The following is a 20,875-nucleotide window of genomic DNA, read 5'->3' as shown; positions in this document are numbered from 1 at the left end:
ACAGCCAGAGAGTTATATTTTTTTGAGATTTATGAAAGATCCCACGATGCAGTAAATAGTAGGAGTCAGCCAGCACAACTACTGAATATATTAGAATGTTCTGTACCCTTACTCATGCATTGTGGATCTATAATTTAGAATGTTCTGTGATTAAAATGGGTACTGAAAAGTAAGTTATTTTTCACAGTACTTGGAGTAAGATAAAAAGCTCTGGTCTGCTCATTCTAAGCTAATTGTCTTATACAATCAGTAAAAGGCTCTCAGTGATAGGAGCTGGCTTGCCAAAATATCAGCAGCAGGCAACTTTCCAATCTAAACAGTGGAGTGCTACTGCCTTACTAAATCACAGGAGAGTGATACCTACCACACCCTCCTAAAGGAAGACTCTTGGGATCCAAGAACAACAAATCCAACAGCAAGCAAACTGGTATAACTTTTAGCTGAAGAATTTGATGTTGTATAGCCTACTGTCATCAGAAAAACCTAGGACATTACTAGGATGCTGCATTTGTGTATTCCTCTGCTCTAACCACGCAGGAGAACACCTTGATACAGGCTATAACATACCCGAATAAATAAAACAACAATGCACATGTCCAATTTCAGTCATTCTAATTAGATTCCCTATAGGTATCAAACCTTATTTTTTATATTAATTTACTAATGATCTCATTTTGAACATGAGCCCTTATACTTAAATAAGCAGTTAAAAACAAACAAACAAAAATTACAACTTAGTATTCCTTAGTAGTAGGTAAACATGATACAATGGTAGCCAAAGAAACATTTGGAATGCAAATTTAGGGTAATAGGTGTCATTTCTTTTTACGTTTATACAGCTACTACCTTCAAAGTCTGCTATTTGGAGTTTCAAAAATACAGAAGATACAGAAAAAATAGAATCCACAGGAATGTAAATAATACAATGAGCATGTCAAGTCTTCAATATTACAGCACCTGCATTCAATTTCTTCTGACAGAGCATTTACATTCAATGCAGCAGAGACTTAGAAACATACAGTTGAGACTATATAAGTGTAGGATTCTCCCCCATGTTAGCTTACTTTCAAGAAAAAAGGAAATGACATAAAAAATTGGAAAGACATTCCAGACAATGTTGTAAATTGATATATTTATAAATGATCTAAGATACTGCTTAATGAATATTATTTGGACAAATTTTACCAGACAGATAACAATTTTACCACCGTAGGAGTTCCGCACCTTTGAGAAATTACTATGAGAAAGTCAACTTCTCAAATTCATACAGAAATTGGAAGGACAAAAGGAAAATTTTAACCAAGCATAGCCATTTAGTTGATATTAGAGAATAAAAATAAGTTATTTTGCCATTAAAGTTACCAATGCTCTTTTCCCCAACTGGTGTTTTTTCAAAACACTTTGCTTAATTGTTAGGTAGAATATATTGGATTTATAAAGTCTGCAGCATGTACAAGTGTGAGCCCAAAAGGAAAGAGCTATATTTCAATCAGTAGCACATATCTGAGGGCTTTTGGTAATTTTGCAATAAAAACCAGTAATAACCACTTGAGATTTTAAACTGCTTTGCAGATAAAGATCTCAAAATAGTAACTTGCCTACAGATAAAACAGGATGCTTCAAGTAGATAAATCTTTCTTTCTTTGTATGATATTATTCCGACAGTACTATTATAAAAAATAAACGATAACAGGTTTTAAACTAGAAAAGAGGAAATTTTTTACTCAGAAAGTTGCGAGGCACCGAAATGGGTTGCCTACAGAAGTTGTCGATGACTCATCCCTGAATGTGCTCAAGGCCAGGTGAGGCAGGCCTTTGTCAGGGGGAGGTGTATCCACCCACTGCAGGGGAACCAGATGGTCTTTAAGGTCCCTTACAACCCCAAGCATTCTATGATTTTGTTTTTCTTTTTTCTCTTTTTTGACAGCATTCTGGGCTCATTCTAACTACAAACTGATTTGAAAAATAATCTTCTGACTACTCTTCAAGAACTTATGAACATAATACTTTCCACACAAACATGCATTAAGGCTTGTTCTTTTCAGTACTCTAAGAAACGAAGCAAAAGAGAGAAAAATATATTTGCTTATACATTAGGGAAAACACTGTCATTCTCATAGACAGAAAAAGATTGTGAGCATGGAAACTTGGTTATATGCTTACAAAGACAATTATTCTCCAGAGATGGGCTTTAAAACATCCTGGCAAGGCTGAACAGGTTATGCTATTTACCTGGCTTCTGCTACATTTATGTTTTATTTATTATTTCACAGAACAGTAGTAGAGTGGCATGGTATTTTACAAGTTTTATAATAAGAAAGAGTTAATAATTTAAAAAAAAAAAGAAATGCTCACCCACGTCCTAGGTTTGCAGAAGAAAACTCCAAAGGGAGCAATCTCCAGAAAGAGATCCTTCCCCAGTGGCAGTCAGCCCTTAAATGGAGTGTAGGAGAGGTGCAGCCACACTTTACCCCTTCCAGCCACACAGCTGAATTGCCTTCACCTGTGTTCCCATGGCTGACTAAGTCCCTGCCTCAGTTGATCAATCAGTGGTTCAGACCATGACTCAACAGATCCCATACAGTTGCACTAAAGTATTCCTTGAGAACAACAATGCAAACATTAAAAAATACTTTTTTAAAATATTGCCATCATAATAGCTACACATTATAGAATGTTAGAAATCCTAATGTTGCCAACATTACTGACAAGACTTGCAGCAGAACATCAGGCCTCTTGAGAACTGTGTGGACATATATGGCCATTTACAGTAATCCAAAAGTAAATTATTATTTATCTGTAGCCATCACAGAAATATGGCTGATTTTTAAAATTATTTTTATTAACTATAAGATGTCCTGGGGGAGAGTATTTACATTCACATTTACTGTCACGATTGCTGAAGGTGCATCATTTCTATGTCCATGTAGAATGTGAGAGTATCAGAACATAACACAAAGCAGATTGAAAAGAAGACTGGAAGGAAGTGGGTGTGTTCATAGGTATTTTCAAAGCATTAGATATATAATCTAATCATACACAAAAAATCTCAGAATATAATACCTCCTCAGCTCAGACAGACTCCCATCTAAATACTCATTACCCTAACAGGATGGGAATCAGGTAGATTTACTTTTAGCCAAAGAAGATACTTCTTCATTATGGCAGGTCCTCTGCACCAACCATACAGCCAAAATAATTCTGTTTCAATGAAAAAATTGGTATGTTTACCTTTTACGTTTTACAGAACAGTTAAGTACAGTTTGAATAACAAAAAAACACATTATTTATCATATCCTTTTAGAAAGGATATGATTTATAAGACAACATGGTCTTTTATAATTATCAATTATATAACTATATATATATATATTATAATTATTAATTTGAAATACAACAGAATGCAGATTTTGAATTTGTTCATACTTACCAAGTTCTCGAGAAAGGTAACACTGAGCTATTTGAATGCATAAAAATGTAGTTACTTCTTTTCTTTTTTTTTTTTTCTTTTTTTTTCTTTTTTTTTTTTTTTTTAAATAATTGAAATAATCACAATAGTTTAGTGAAAAGGCTGGAAAAAAACAAGCGCCTAGTAGTACAGTATAAGGAAAACTCCTAATGACAAACAGAAAGGTTTCAGTCTGGTATCAGAGCTGGAAGCAAAACAAATGAAACCTCATTCTATTTGAAAATAAGATTTCTCTCATAGGTTGTAAGATTACAAAATAAATAAATAAATAAATAAAATAAAAATAAAAAAAATAAAAAAATAAAATAAAAATAAAAATGTGTTTATTGATGTATTAGTATGCTGTGCAATTAATAATGCCTGCACAAAACTTCTTTCAATATCTGCTGTACTGGTTTTGATTTATTTTTTGCTAATAGTTATTACTTCCAGACTTCCTAGGAAAAACAAAGGATTTTTTTCTAGTAACTTTTATGAGTTATGTTTAAAAAAAAAAAAAAAGCATTTTCTGTATAAATTTACTTGAAGATTTAAAGATCTGCAACATAATTTGTTTGGGTTATTTTTGTTTTGTTTTGTTTTGTTTTTTGGAGAATTATACAACAGAAGGCTTGCATCAGTTTGTTAAAGCCATCATTACCTTGAGAGAACTATAAATTTATATCCCTGCATTTGTGTATACAGAATTTGCAGAATACCACTACTACTGAAAACAAAAATTTCCTGTTCTGTTCCGCACTTGTATAACATGCGGCATATCCTATTGTAATAACCCCCCAAAAATACGCACTTAATTTACACTAACCTTTCATTCTGGAAATAAAAGGCAGCCTGTGAACTGAAGAGCTGAGATCTTTTGCTTCTTTTAGGCTAAAAAATCTAGATGGGTTTTGACTTTCTTCAAGGTTTGTAGAGTGAGATTGCTTCAGCGATGTAGAACCAGCAGAGGCAGCACTGAGCTGAAAAAGAGCATCTTGTGCTTTCTTCCTCTCATTTTTTAGCATGTTTACTAGAATATCTGCAAGATATTTTAAGGAGGCAATTAAGAATATCTTTTCAATAAAACAATAATTATATTTGCTCATCTTTAGGTCTTTTTTCTTTTCTTTTCCTTTTTTTAAAGTATCTGATTCACATTTGGTAGCCTATCTGTGAATATGAATTTAGAGTTAGGAATTTTGTTTGCAATTTTATCCCATCATCTTAGATTTTTCCAAACAGGAGATTCATTTTTAATAAGCACTAATTAATTCACATACTGAACACAGATGTTAAGTGTTTACAGTCAAACAGACAGTGATTGTGTGGCTCCTTTTTAAAACTTTTGAAGAAAATAAACCCTTAGCTTACAGCTAGACAGGTTTCTTCCTTGTACTTCAGGAAACAACATATATGCTTACTAGACATAAGTACGTTTGAAATACAAGAGCTGCACTGAATGTAATGCCTTTCCATGTTAGCCCAAGACATCAGAGGCATATATATAAGCACTATGGCAGTAGCAGTTGAACCTTCCCACCAGTATTCTGTTACATTTTGTTGCCATCCAACAGATATCAGAAAATAGGCAGTCTTTCAAAATGGTATCTGGCATGGGAGAGTGCATGAAGAAGAAGCATGTCACTGAATTCTTCCATGCAGAAAAAATGGCACCTACTGACATTCATTTGCGCTTACTGAACATGTTTGGAAACCAAACAGTGAATGTGGGCACAGTGAAGCATTAGGTGGAGCATTTCAGCAGTGTCGAGTGACAGGGGGGCATCTCTATTGCTGCATGCAGGTTCTTGTACATCATTGACAAAAATGCATAGCTAAGGGTGCTGACTATGATGGAAAAAAATATTATTTTGTAGCTGAGGATTTTCTCCACTGTGTAGTGCTATTGTGAACTTTGTTATAGTTTTCATGGGAATAAAAAGAAGACATTACTTTCATGGCAACTTATATGTGTCTGCTGTGAGGCACTGAAATGGGCAAAGCACATCTAAGTAGTCTAATGTTTTTATATGCAGAAAGCCTTAGGTTTAATTTATATATTAAACGTGTGTGTAAAGAGTATAAGTTTTATATTAATTCAAAAGGAACATAATCCAATAGTCCCCAAAGCAGCACTTCATTTGGCTAAAAATAACACTTCAGGAAATTCTATTCTTTGTAAGGTAATAAATTGATCTTTACATAGCATCAGATTTTCCCATTCTAAAAAATGTTTAATTTGCTTGAGGAGAGTTTTTTAGTTACAACTTTATTCAGTCTTTGGATCTTGGATGGACCATTCTAAAGCTAAGTGGTGCCTGGATCAAGGATTTTGGTTTGGGTCACAATTGAAATAGAAGCAGGTGTAAAGAAAGGGTCCTGCCACATAAAATTTGGAAACTGAGTAATTGCTTTAACACAGTGGGGTCAGTAGAGAGAAATTCATTTCACACAGCCAACTCCTATCTCACACATAGAGAAACCATTGTAGCCACATCAGCTAAAACCCAAATATTACTTTTTCCCTGCTAAGGATACTGATCTCATTGTCTCTTTGCTGCAGAAGTTCTTTCATTTTTTTCAGTTCCTCTTTTCCATCTTCTTTGCTAGTGTCTTTTTCTTCACAGATGTGATGGGATAGCAGCTTTCCATCAGAAATCTTTGAATGATTCTGTTGTAGCCACCAGAAGAAAGAAACAAATAAAATTGCTCTCATGAGTTTACCTCTGGCTATGTATTTACTCTCTTGTGACTCTCTGGAAAATATGTTGAAAACAATGTCTGTATAGACCCTTAAGAGAATGAAAATTTGCCACTATATCAAGTTATATGCAAATGTTTGGGATGGGTAGATGTATGGAATGAGAGGTATTTGTTGTTCTTCACTATGAAGTGTAGAATTTACTTTATCCTATGTAAGTGTGACTCCAGTGTTCTGTAGCATCATGGTGTTTTTGATATAAACAGTGCAAATAAGACCTAATTATTCAAAGACAATCAGTTTATATCAGGAATGCATATGTTGTTGTATTATAAAACAACATCCCAAACACATAGAAAAAGTGTATAATGTCTTCTACTTATTTCTCTATTCACTGTTCTTTCTAATTCACGTGTATCTTTCTCCTCAGAGTTGAAGTGCTTACACTATTAAATCTGTGCAACAGATTCAAAGATATAGCATTTTAATCTTATTTTTAATCTCTTTTGACATAGTTTATAAAAAGTAAAGACATTGTAGTACTCTGAATACACAGATACATCAATCCTCTTACAAATAACTTGCAATGAGCAGATTCCAATAACTTATAGTCCTCTCTTACAGTTTACCATATATTGTAATTGTTTCACACAATCCTGCTGCATTTTTCCAATTAAATTCCAAATTTCTATTAGTTCTTCATGCAATTCACAGTTTTACTACTTTACATATCTCTCAACTATACTGCATTTCCTTTGATTCTTTTCAATTGCAAATGTCTTCAATTTATATTCAGTCCCAGCTGTATTTCCACCTATGTTTAAAAGAAATACCTTCAAATAAGTGAAGCAGTACTTGATCTTGCGCATGTCTGCTTCAACATCCAAAGTGCTTTCAGGATCACTGTCTTCCAGAAATATTTGTATTAACTCATCCAACCTGAAAAGACATAACATTTTTAAGAAACAAAAATCACAAAAACGTAGTCAAGTCTGTAATGTGTCAAATTCTCATTTACCAAGATTACTGACATTAGCAGGCTACCTTTCTTTTCAGTGCCCAAGCAATTATGGTGTACCTTTTATTGCTGATATTAAAAGCTGGCTTTGATACTAGAGATTCTATAACTGTATATCAAAACATACTTGCATGTGCTAATTAACAGTTTTAGAACTGAAGGCATTCGGGAAGAAATCTTTTGTTTTCACATTTATTTTGCAAACTACAGGTTTGTTGCCATCTCATAATTAAAATGAACGAAAGTCTGTCCTTTCAGAAAACATGGCAACCTAACTTTTAGAAGATTTGAGCATCAGATTTTTTAATATGCAGTTATTTGTGTAAAAGAAAAACCCATCTCCTTTTACAATACAAGAGTCAGTCAACTTTCATACAGAAAAATCACTTGTTCTAAGATTTTGTTTATTGCTATGAGAGCTTTTCAGTGTGAAACGTCAAACAGGAATAAAAAAGGAGGAGGGGAGAAGATACTGATTTCTAGTACAGGAGGATATTCTTAAACTACTTATAGAAATGAATGAAAATTAGGCCACAGAATCATGTAAAGTTGTAAATCATGTAATAATTTATCCATTTTTACATCTACAATAACAATTCCAACACACTCCTTCTAGTCAGAACATCAAACACAGACAGTAGTCATTCTCCTATAAACACAGGCAGAGTAAGAAAAAGCTTTTTGCAACAAATTATACAGAGACTCTTGGTTTTAACTGAATTACCTTCAACAGGTCGAGAATAACTCTCTCCTTACCGATCATACTGTACTCTAAATAGGCACCTAACTTTTGGTCTTTAGTTCTGTTGCAGACAAGTGAATATTAAACCTTTTTCCTCCAACAGAAAAATGTTTCAAGAATTATGACTGTTAATGCAAATAATAATAATAATAATAATAATAATAATAATAATAATAATAATAATAAAAAAAAAAATAAAAAAAATCCTATAAAATAGCCCAGACATGAAAAAAGTTGTGCCTAGATGTTCAGGAGCAAGAAAATGCTAACACCTACCCAGGAAACTCCCTACAAAAACTTGCTTTATTTGCTTGTTTAGAGGCATGCATATGTGGCAAGAGGAAGATGATAAGAAATCCTGAGGTATATAACAACATCCCTTTATTAAAGAATTTTTTTCAGCATGGACATAGTAGAATAACTAAAAAAACACAGGTAATCGTATATGTTTTAGTGATTTCTTCTGGTTCAGCCCTGACACCATTCCATTGATCTCTCAGATATGTTCTTAGGTATGCTCTGTTTCCTTGAATAATTATTGATTATAGTTTCTTTTCAAAAAGTTCTGAGTAATCAATCCTTAAATTCTCTAGTGATGAGCTTCCACCATTATGTCAAGGATAATAGGTTAACATTTACATGCCCTCTTAAAACAGAAATTAGGAAAAGCTACCCAAAGAAGGGAAATGATAAAATATGTGCTTCTGCTTAGAAACAAACAAATAAGAAACTAATGATGCCTCTTTTTTTTTTTTTTTTTTTTTAAATGATATTGTTAACAAGCAGGTTGTTCCATTCTTAGTTAATCTTAATTTTCTAAGGGTCTCAGTAATGACTTCACTTTTCCTTTTAGAAATGCTATGTTCTGCCCAAACAGCAGGCCTAACTTGCACTTCCAGGAGCAAGAGTGTGCCAAAGTCTAGTGCCAGAACCCTGCTGCATTAGGAAGAATAATTTTTCTAACTGAAACTCCCAGAAGGAGGAAGAACATGAAACTATCAAACAATGATCCATTTTCTGTGAAAAACAGTAAACAAAGTACTCCTTCTCAGTGCTCATCAGAGAAAAAAAAAAATTAAAAAAATAAAAAAAAACAAAATTTGCTGTGAGGTTCAGATTCATCCTGTAAACTGCAAAAGAATGCTGGGCAAGTCTCTAAATAATGACACTGAATTACACAAACAAGTGTATTTTAAGAGATAAAAATTATGAGTTCAAGATAATTTATTGCTTCAAGTGGCAGAATATTCACTTATTTTTTAGGTAAGCTTCTGAAATTAAAGGGTAGGTTCTGAGTTGTCACTTATCTCCCAGGAACCATTCTAAGTCACATAGTCAGTCAGACAGATGGTAGGCTGACCCTTCGTATCAGTTTTTTTTTCCTATTAGCCACAACAAAATATTTGAGAGGAAGACAAAGGAAAAGAAAACAAGACATTTTTGCCACCTCCTTACATAAGGAGATAAGTTGAAATAAGACAGATAAAACATGACAAACATGTGCAAAGAATTTCCATACAGTTAAAAATAGTTAATTCCAATGATGAAATGCATACAGATCTGAATCTTTTCATGAGTAAGTCAAGGAGAATTTTGGAAAGGACTATGACATAGCCAAGACTGACTCATGCAGGGAAAAAGATCCCTAAACTAATGCTATGCATGCAGTTTTTGCAGAGAGAAAACATGTCAGGTAGGTGGTACATCACCTCCTTCCCTTTCCTCCACATTCTATCCCTTCCTTCCTTTTTCTTTACTTTTTTTTTTCCCCCATGAGAAAGTAAAGTTGTAATCTTTGATAATGACTTTAAACCGTCCTTTGATTGTTTCAAAAGTGTGACAAATTTGAACAAATTAGTAAGCGCAAACAAAGATAGTCACACTTTAATCATCCCAGTTAAGTAGCAGTTATAGGAATCTGAACTTCCTTTGATGCTGACACTAAATATTGCAAAGCACATAAGAAAAAGAATGTCCTCTGGAGAAATACATTGATTTAGCAGAATTCTAAATTGGGCATCTAAATTAAATATTGCTGTGATACATTTTAAACTTACTTTACAGATAAGGTAGCTTGAGTTTTGCCAATACAGCATATATCAGTCAGCCTGCTAACTTCTGCTTGCTGTTTGCAAAGCTGTGTTGACAAAAGGCAAGGTAATATGTTTCTATTTTTTCCACCTTACAACAGAAATTGAACACTGACATCAACAAATGATATAATTTGCCCTGCATTGTAAATGGAACCACTTGTGAAACAGCCTAAGCACAACTGTTAAAGCTGTATACTGTAGAATAGTGCAATATTGTTAATGCCATGATAGCATACAGATGTCACAATGTTGAAACAGGAAAAAGAAAAAAAAAAAAAAAAAAGACAGAAAGACAGAAAGAAGTAATGAGAAATCCAGGAAATAAGCAGGATGAACATTATATGACTGTTGAGCAAAAAATAGAAGCTTCAGTTATAACATATGTATCTGAAAGAAATAAGGTAAAGTTATTAATAAATAGAAGTGCTAAGCCAGGACTTCCATCCTTGTTACCAGAGAATTCCAGTTGGCAAAGGCTCTGGGAGCGTGGGTGCTCTGGAGCACAGGGCTTTGCTTCCTTCATAACCCTAGTTTTCTGGGCACACACTGTAAATTGCTAGTGAGCTCATTTACAACAACAACAAAACCCCAAATGACTCCAACATAAAGGACTCTCCCTCTTATTTATGGCATGTTTCTCATGAAAAAATATAAATAAAATCATTTCTATGCCGTTTCACTCTGTTCTAAACCAGAATACAGAAGCCTGTGATATAATTTCTTTAATAGTGCAGGGTGCTTTGTTTTGTTTTTCCCTTTAAACTAAGCTAAATTCATTCTCTAGCTTAAAGGAACACTTAAGAAATCAGCCCATCAAAGCTGAGGAAGTAGACTGTGACCCAAAGCAAGCATTTTGAAAGCATTTTATGAACTACGTTTTGAACCGCTTACGTAGCGGAGCTGCATTTTTTATGCTATGCTTCTCAAATACAAGAAAAAAAAAATGAGAGCAGCAGAATTTGTGTATGTCTAACATTTATGAAAATAAGATATTAAAACCAAGCATGACAGAATAAAGTGCTTACCACTTTACACAGAATTATGAAGTAAGAATTCTAGACAGCTGCAGCTTTATTCACAAGACTGATCAATTGTGTTGTATTATGAAATAGCATTCACAATTAAAGTCAAGAGCATTTGTTTTCTATTTTGTGGTCAACATAACGGATGACAGCGTGACACTGCAGTGGTTGCGGGGAAAGTACATTTGACAATTTTTTCCCCCTTCCATTAATTAAAAAAATAATCCTGAAGACACTTCTTTGGATCAAGTGAGGAGAAAAAGAACGAACTATAGCTTATGCACATTATAACTGGATAATTACAGTAATCTGAACTGCAGTGAGTAGACCACTGACTATTCTGAACACTCTTAAAGTAAGCAAGTGGAATGAAGCACTGTAAGAAAAGTATAAAATAGCATTTACACAATATTAATACTTATTTCTACCACAACCATTTACTTCCTGCAATGTGTGTAGGGATCAAAAGCCTATCATCATAACCATTACATTATCATAAACATTGCAAGTTCAGGTTCTACATGCATAGTTATTACATCTAAGTTCATTTTGGCATTTATCTTCCAGTAAAAACCCCCTGAGATAAAAACTTGTGCAGAGACATCAAGATAAATATGTACCTAGTGCATGAATTTTTTCATCGACCTGTCCAGTACCTTTAAACATCTGTATTAAGGATCAAAGAATAAATACCTAAATTGACAGAGAACAATTGCTAGAAGACAACCTCCCTTGAAGAATCAGAATAAGATATTTAATATAAAACTTGATAAGACGGTTTTGCTGAAGTCTAGGTAGACTACATCAACAGCCTTTGTGCAGCACAGTATGTTGCATTATCACTTATATTCCTTTTCCTCTTCTGCTCTTCTGCATGGCAACTGTTAAGTAATATTTATGCTTCATTATACATGCAAAACTAGATGAAAACCACAACACAGACAAGCAATAGTAAACAATGACTTTATCAGCCCTTATCCAACTCTATAATTGTTTGTACTACTCATTTTTATATTTATTCTTTAATATGCGCAAAGCCCACATCTAACTCCAATCTCCCCTTCCAGATAAGGCTGCCCAGAGCTCATCCAACCTAGCCTTGAGCACCTCCTGCAACAGGGCATTCACAACATTTCCAGATAGTCTGTGCCAGTTCTTCACTGCTTTCTAAGTAAAACAATTTCCCCCTAACATTTAATATATACCTTCCATCTTAGTTTAAAACTCTTCCCCTTCTCCTAGCATTACCTGCCCATGTAAAAAGTCCACCTCTCTCGAGACCATAGCCTCTCTTCAGGTACAGAAATGTGTTGCAGTGATATCTCTCCAGAGCTTTCTCTTCCCCATGCTAAAGAAGCCCAAGCTCCCTCAGCCTTTCTTCACAGGAGAGGTGCTCTAGCCCTACATCCCAAACACTAAGTACTACCCAAACACTGCAATCATTAACCCAGTAGGAACTGGGTTGACTTTTCTATCTGGAAGATTATACTGGTAAATGCCTATGTTGAGAAGAGATTAATTTTTTAAAAGAAATGTTTGTGTAATGCTATCCATCCTCTCATCCTTGACAAAGATATCATTTCATTTCTGAATTAAAACCAGTCAAATCAAAACAAAACAATGAAGAATGATAACTTGCATGCCTCCATAATCTCCTGGATAATACTTGGGCCACTTCCAGACTAAATTAAAACCAAGCAGGATTTTGGCTTCTACATCAAACTAAACAATCCCACATCAGATAGTACTGCTTTATAAAAATGAGGGAAACATATTAAATAGACTCATCCTACACAATCAACCAGTTTTTTGAAACTGAGAATTGAGTGTAGCCATTTTGAAACTTTATACCCAAGGGTTGCTCCAAAGATAGCACCTCCTGTGTTGTTATGTCAGCCCCCAACATCAAAGGCAGATTTTTGTTGGTATGATAACAGAGGTTTAACCTTCCTATCGATATTCTGTTACATTTTGTTGCTGCACAACAGGTGGTAGTCTGACAAAATGGTGTCTGACATGGAAGGGAGTATGAAGCAGGTATGGAACTCAATTTCTCCACATGGAAAAATGGTACCTTCTGATATTTGTCAATGCTTGCAGAACATTTATGGAGATTTAATCTCCACAGCAGTGGATATGAGCATAATGTGGTAGTGGGAGGTGTTTCAGTAGTGACAGCCTCCTCTGGTGTAGATTTTTAATGAGTGCAGCATGCAGGCTCTTGTTCAGTGGTGAAAAATTCATAGGTAATGGTAGTGACTACATTGAAAAAATGTTTTGTAACTGAGAATTTCTTCTATCAAGTCACATCATTATTCTCTTTATATCTGTTGTAGTTCCCATGGAAATACATTTTTGTAGTGATCTGCTTAAATATTTTTTACATTGCACACCAAATTTTTACATTCCATACTGATCCTTTGTTAAAAGGCTGAAAGATATTACAACACTCATGCAATATCAATAGCATACTCAGTTAAAAAAAATAATAAATATATATATATATATATTTGTCTTTTAGGGCATTGATGAATTTTCTCTTACAAATGCAAGCTTTATCTTGACGTATGTCAAACTAACACTGCAGTAGGATAGTTCTTAGTACAAAAAATGTTTATTTAATTTTACTTAGATATTATATCCAATTTTGAGAAAGACTGCTTTTGTTATTCTACACTATTATACAACACTTCTTTTTGCCTGGCATCTGACAGGCATTTCCATTCCTTGCATTTACTTTACTTCAGTTCCTCAAAGCTGAGGCTCAAAAGCAAGGCCAATAGCCTCATACAGATTTTCATGGCAAACTGTCATTCTAACTTGGCACATAAACTCACTTTAGTACTCACTCCGAGAACTTAAACTCTGAGATGAATTTAAATATTTATACCAACAAAGAAACTGATTAAAACTATCACCACAAAAGAAAATTAAAGGAATGTAAGCCATTACTGAAGTAGCTCTTCTTGTGAAAGCTGTGATGTTCTTTGCTTGCCAGTCACCAGTGCCAGCTCGTCTTTCAACTCTTGGATCTCCCTTTTCAGCTGAATAATCATCTACAAACAGAAAAGCATAAAACAAGCATCACCTAAAAATGATTAGCTAGGTTATGATTTTTATACTAGAAAGTGGAGTTTAGGGAATATTTCCTTGAAATAAAGAGGAAAAGCAAAGTAACATTTTCTTCTCTTTAAGAACAGCTGAAACAAATATATCCAAGCACTTTTCCTTTTTCCATTTATAAAAACAAGGAAAGTCATCCAAGTCATCCAGACTCAGTAAACTTTGTGTTAGAAGACATGGCTTTACAGAAAGAAAAATAACTTGCCTTCGGAAGATAAAGAGCAAAAATTTTAGTTTTGCCTACTAGTGATGAAAACACACTTAAAACTGGAACTACACACCAAAAGTGATATCCCCCTTCCCTTTAGAATCAGGAATTCCAAAACAGTATCTTAGTATTTTAATCTAATATGCACTAATACACTATTTAGTTAGAGCATGCTTTATCTGTACAAAGTATCAGTTGCTAACTACCTAAGAATAATATAAATCAACATAATGAGAAGTGAATTATGAATAGTAATGATCATAGAATCATAGAATCACAAGGTTTGAAAGCACCTATAAGATCAACTAGTCCAACCATCCTCCCTTTACCATACCTACAGAAAAACCCCTAAGCCATGTCTCCTAGCTAACATGAACTGTAAAAGATCTTTACATTTGAATAGCTTATTACAGGAGACTATAGTTAAGGAAAAAAAACTGTATGAATAGATATTTTGGAAATCATTACCATTATAAAGATAAATTCTACAAAACAGAGACAATATGCAAGCCCAAAACATGAATGAACAAGTTTTTGGATGCTCTAAGACTGATTATTTTAAGAACACATAACTTTACAATGGCTCAAATGAATCAAAAGTCCAATAAAATTTTTAGATGGATATAAGTACATAGATATTCAAAAGACTTCTGGACATTGCACTGGCCAATCAGCTCTACAGTGTCCTGCTTGAGCAGACATTTGGACAAGGTCTCTGGGAATACACTGCAGGTAGTTAAGGTGGGCAGCAAATTCTACAGTGAGCACATAACCACATAAAATCTAGATATCTGTGTTCCTCTGCCTTTTCCATAAGAGGGGATGGATTTGTAATCCTCCTGAGTCCTCTTTTGCTTTACTTGCTAAATGATCCAGCAGAGCAAGACATACCAAACTTGTGGAATGTAACTCTACAGGATGTAGTAAATGGTCAGAAGCCTGTATGTGTTCCAACTCAAAGACTTCTGTGGCCATGAAAGGACAGTTTTTCATGATTTGCTACTATAAAGCAAAGAAGGAAAGACACAGAAATATATATTTATTGCCTTTTATTTTTCTCTGTTGTTCTTATTGTTGTAGGAAAGCAAAGTTAAACAAACAAACCGACCCTGAACTTATTTTTCATCTGACATCTCTGTCATAGCGAGAGAGAGAATGCAAAAAAATTCTTCATTATGTATTCAGCTTCAGAATGACAAGTGTACATTTTCTCACAAATCTCCCATGTCAGAAAAGAGCTTTGGTATATAACATGCAACCCAGCTGATTCAATAGTAGATCATTATCTGCCATAATTTGCTGAATTGACCAATCTTTAATAAATGAATTTAATACTTAAAAGAAAAATATTTTTTCATATGATGCTGAAAATTACATTAAATAATCTAAAAAAATCTTATAAATATAGTCTTTAATGAAAAGCTTTACATCTTCAAACATATCCAACATATAAAAAGCTAGAAACAAATAAAATACTTCAAAAGACTAACCAAATGCTAAAATACAATAAAGCAGATTTACGTTACACATACTAAAAGAAGAAACCTTATGTGGCAATGCTTAGTGTTCTGTCCATTGTGAAAATAATTAATGCATTAAAGTCTTCCATCCAAGGTAACGCATATATAATTGAAGGAGAGGAAAAAAATATCATTACCAAGTGATGAGTAATTTTGGTAGATTTTTAAAGAATTCAAGGGACATCCAATTTTGTGTGGGTATGATTTAGAAATTACAAATCTAAAAGAAGCAGTTCAAAGATAATAATGAATGTCATCATTCATTCAGAAATCCTTCAGGGGTTTTATGTTTAATTATAGTTATCTCCAAAAAGAAAGTAAAAACTGTAGTTGTTTTAAAGAAAAGACTGAAAGTTACATCTGAAAAAACCATGATTAGTATTGATCATTAAAATGAAAATCAACCAATATCCCTCCCTCTGCCCCTAAACATTTCTCACCAATTTGGGGTCAATTTCTTCATTAAGAACTGCTTCATTTTTAATAAGAGCAACTCGTTGCGCAAATCTGCAAGTTGATATAGATTCCTAGAAAAAGAAAAAACTCAGTTATCTTAACACCTTGCAACTACAGCAGACTGCTGATGACATTACTGAACTAAGTTTCTTTTTGTGTGCATTTCACAGAAACAATCTGACATTTCATATTCCAAAATATAGAAATTTAAGGGGAAAAGATTATCAGATGAATGATACTCAGATAAAAACCATCAAGCCATATTTTACTGTCTCAGTCAATCCCAATCCCCTCTACCCCAGTTTTGAATGAGTATCCAGCTGGCAAAATAGGATAAGAAAGCCACACTGTTTACGGGGGGCAACAAATCTTTTAAATGCTAAGAAAAAAAATCCTTTTTTTTTTTTTTTTTTTTTTTTTTTTGCAAATCTGGGCCTAGAGAAACATATGTAAAAGAAAATGAGAAAAGAAGCGAAGGGTTTAAGAATGGAATATCTGGTCAAATAAGCAACAAGCTAAGAAACTTGGAACTAGGAGACATATAGTAGAATTATGATATCAGGTAGAACTTCCAGAGATGTAAGCTATGTCAGAGTGCAGGAGAACAGTAAAGAAACACACAATGAAGTTAGTGGAGGAAACTGACAGCTACTTGGTTGTCACGGTTTGAACTAAAAATCCACCTGCGTCCGTGACAGGGGGCGTAGGCCCAGAGGGGCCCTAGGCCGAAAGGAAAAGTTAATTAGGAAAAGAAAAACAGCGGCAACGATCTAAGGAGGCACACTTATTTACTAAATACTATATCGAAATACAGGATAAACAACAATATAATACAATGTAATTTGAAATTGAGCTAACGAATCAAGCAAAATAGGAGAGAGAATGAGTTCCGTTAACCGAGAGGCCTACTGTGAATCTAGCGCGAACGGCTGAAGGCTCCACACACTCCCCTAACCCAGAACTCGAAAGACGTTCGGTCGTTCTGCGACAGAGTTAATATAAGAGTCCAGGTCCCATACCCATTCGTGTTTTCCCTGGGAGATGTAGTCTTCTTCTGATAAGTTGCAGATTCAGTAAAATTATTCATGCTTTATATGATGTTATGATGTGGAATACTGATAGCAAAAATTACAAAATTATTTAACCATGACATTCCACCCCTTATTCTACACTCATTACATTATATTTATACATACTTACACACTCATATGTATATTGTGAATAATCAGCAACCTTATTTTTTCTCAACAATCTATATTTATTCCATACAAATCCCTAAGTTGAGAACAAAACTCTATAACCTAATTACTATTTATTAATTTTGAGAAAATGGCAAAACTGCCAAAAAGGAAACATCGTCAGCGGTTAAGAGGGAAAGGCAGCGCTAGTAGGCGTCCCCCACATCAAGGTCACTCATTCCTTTCCCAGCCCACCACCGATTTCTTTTGACTTATACTTCTTACCATGTGTGCTCTACACATTGCATGGCCAGTGCAGGATATAGATCAGATGGAAAACTTTGCTTACAGAAATGCCTAATTAAGGTATATAGAAAAATGTTTCCTTTAACATTAATCCACTCTATCTTAAGTCCTATACCTAATTGAACTATTCTGTACCTAATTTGAAATATTTTCTGAGACTCTACCTATATATCTACAGGAAAATCATTGGCTGCACTCCCCCAACATCAAATTCCCTTGTGGTACACATTGAACATTCCCATTTTTGTCCATCACCCACATGTGCACCCAGGGTCCCTGGGCAAAGACAGATACCCCGGAGAGGTTTGCCCTTTCCGACCGCTGGAAGGACCCAAATGTTTTTTCCAACCACACGTCTTTATGTGTACTACAGGAACTTATCGCCCTCAGCGGACGTAGGAGCTGGGATTGTTAGACCATTACGATTACTAGATCCTCGAGTGTTGACCAACCAGGTGGCCTTCTGCTAAATGGTTCTCCCAATTTTTATACGTCCGCACCGCATTGCTTTCAACTAGTTTTCAATAACCCATTGAATGTTCAATCTTCACCAGAGCTGGTGCATGATAGGGAATATGGTTAAATCCAATCAATTGCATGATTTTTGGCCCAAGTCGGTTACAAGGGAATTTTTAAAATGGGTCCCATTATTCTGATTCAATTACTTTCCGGAGTGCCATGCCGCCAACAGGATTGCTTTTCAACCCTAATATGGTGTTTTGGCGGTGCATGGGTACTGCGTATGTGGTTCGCCTCACCAGTGGTGTCCCTGGTAGTAATACCTATCCCATTTCGGGATCTGTCAAGGGTGATATATACCCGCATTCCTCTCATATTTTTACTTTTGCCAGTCGCGCCTTCCCGCCCAAGGATAGGTTTCATCCCTTGGCTTGTTAATGTAGGTGCTGTCCTCATGATAACTTGAGCAATAGCTCGCATAGTTAAGTCCACCCCTCGGCCTCCACTTATAGTTGTCCCTTCCTTTGATGACCTGAAGTCTCGATGGGCCACCGAGCTAGAATAATTCACCCTGTGTTCTTGCCAGTTCCAAGTCTATTTGAGCCACCTCAATTTTGGCAGCTCGATCAACCTGATGCGTTTTTTTAGTGTTCTTCAGTAGCCTTACTTTTAGGCACATGAGCATCTACATGGCGCCACCTTTACAACAATGCCATTCCTATTCGGGCAGCAATGTTCTTTCACGTTCAGCAGCCCAACAGGTTTACCCTTTCGTCCAATTATCTTATTTCCCACTGTTGCACCACCCCCATAAGGCATTTGCCACCATCCTATGAATCAGGCTATAAAGATGAAGCATTGGCCACCTCTCCGTCTCGAGCCACATCTAAAGCACAGCTGAAACACCTTTTACCTCTGCGAATTGGACTTGATCTCTCTTTACTTCGTGGCTTCTGCACACTTGTCTCGTGTTGGGCTCCATACAGCAGGCTTCCATCTGCGATGCTTCCTACAATACGAACATGATCCGTCTGTTGAACAGCGGAAATTTCTTTTCGTTTTTTCTGGATTAAGCTCATTGTATGGTGGTGCCTCTTTAGCACGTGATACCTCTGTCTGATAGGTGGATGTTTCAATTTTTTTACTCTCACGCCAGTCCAATGATCACTTCTTAGAATTCCAGGACGGCTGAGTCATTTCCCATTCGAGCTCGTTGCAGTAATTAATGAAATCACTTACTCCAAAGGGCATCAGTAGCATGATGGGGGAGGGATACCTGTCTTTAAAACATCCAGTTTATTACAATGCAAGCGACGAGTACCGTGCAAGACAGCTGAACTCTGATCCCAACTACTTCAAGAAGCATGCAACCGAACCCCCTCATACCGGCTAAGATCTCCTTCTCTAGTCGGGAAGTGGATAGCGCTCGCTCAGACCTTTATAATGTCGACCCAAAAATCCTAGGGGTCGCCTCGGGTCTCTCCGTAGGCTCTTTGGCCACAATTCCAGTGGGACCTTCTCTCCGAGCAGCAGTGTAGAGGAGTTTCTTTCACCTTCTGTTCCGTCCGTACTTTGGCCCCGAAGGCGCCACGGGCACGGCTATTTTTGTTTTATCTGTCAAACAGCCTGATCGCTTGCTCAGGACACCCATGAGAAATTATTCTTCTTCCGTGTACCTGATAAGAGGGCTCACTATGTGGCTGTAAGTTTGGGACATGACATTCTCCAAAAGCCACTACTCCCACGAAAATGGGTCTCCTGTTTTATTTGTGGGCGGGAGACATAGCAGTGGATTTTGTCAATTCACATTGACTGGATGTGACGACGTCCGACTTTGCCATTTTATTGCCTAGGAACTGGATTTCCTGGGCAGGCCCCTTCCCTTGCTGCTCTTAATGCAAAACAGCTTTAAAAGAATTTGGATTATCTGTTTCCCTTTTTGAAAACGCTCTGCTCTTGTATGGCCCCACACCACAATGTCATCAACTATACATGCAAGGTGCTCAGGAGAGTACCCTGTTCCCAAACAGGCTTCGGATCAATCCATGGCAAATTGTTGGGCTGTGCTCTCCATCCCTGGAGGTAAGACTGGTTTCCAGGTATACTGAATACCTCTCTCAGTAGTAAAGCAGTACTGTGGTGCCTACATTTTTGGACAGCCCAATGCGGATGAAAATTGCTTACAATAGTCTCTAGAAATTACTCAATGTCTGCATCACACCTCAGCTCTTTCTCGATGTCTCCTAATTCATACTGGATAGTTCTTAAGCCATGTCTTCAGGATACAGCGAGGCACACTCTAATGGAGATTCGTAACTTCAATTCAGACGCCCACGGTAATCTCACCCGTCCAGCCACCATTCCCACTGGTTTATCGTCACTGGACCATATGGGGCTTTTATATAAGGAAAGACGTTGCGTCGTTTTTAGCATAATCAACCCTGACTTTTTTTTCTAAGCGCCATTGCGCGAACATTAGCTTTTGAATGGGATAAGCAATGAGTCCCTTATTCCGCTCCCTGTACAACATGTTTACTCCCGTCTGTGAAACCACTCTCACTTGGTTGGCAATTTAATGGTACCTTTCTTTGTCGTTTTACC

General features: G+C 35.8%; 1 protein-coding gene across 4 annotated transcripts in view; it reads right to left on the bottom strand.

Annotated features, from left to right (window-relative positions):
* The window catches only part of KIF6 (kinesin family member 6), a 121,951-nt gene that overhangs the window by 74,098 nt on the left and 26,978 nt on the right, over positions 1 to 20,875 (bottom strand). For all 4 annotated transcript variants that reach the window (XR_004306483.1, XM_032443233.1, XM_032443231.1 and 1 more), the window contains 5 exons: positions 16,316 to 16,402; positions 13,977 to 14,080; positions 6,983 to 7,088; positions 5,987 to 6,119; positions 4,275 to 4,487 (listed from right to left, as the gene is read on the bottom strand). Coding sequence is in view for 3 of the 4 variants with exons in the window: in XM_032443233.1 (XP_032299124.1) it covers positions 4,275 to 4,487; positions 5,987 to 6,119; positions 6,983 to 7,088; positions 13,977 to 14,080; positions 16,316 to 16,402 (643 nt within the window). In the remaining variant the exon portion in view is untranslated. The remainder of the gene's footprint in view (positions 1 to 4,274; positions 4,488 to 5,986; positions 6,120 to 6,982; positions 7,089 to 13,976; positions 14,081 to 16,315; positions 16,403 to 20,875) is intronic.

This window comes from Coturnix japonica, chromosome 3 (genome assembly GCF_001577835.2).
Source record: "Coturnix japonica isolate 7356 chromosome 3, Coturnix japonica 2.1, whole genome shotgun sequence".
Classification (NCBI taxonomy): Eukaryota; Metazoa; Chordata; class Aves; order Galliformes; family Phasianidae; genus Coturnix; species Coturnix japonica.
The sequence above is the reverse complement of the archived record's forward strand: the minus strand, read 5'-3'. Positions and strand labels throughout refer to the sequence as shown.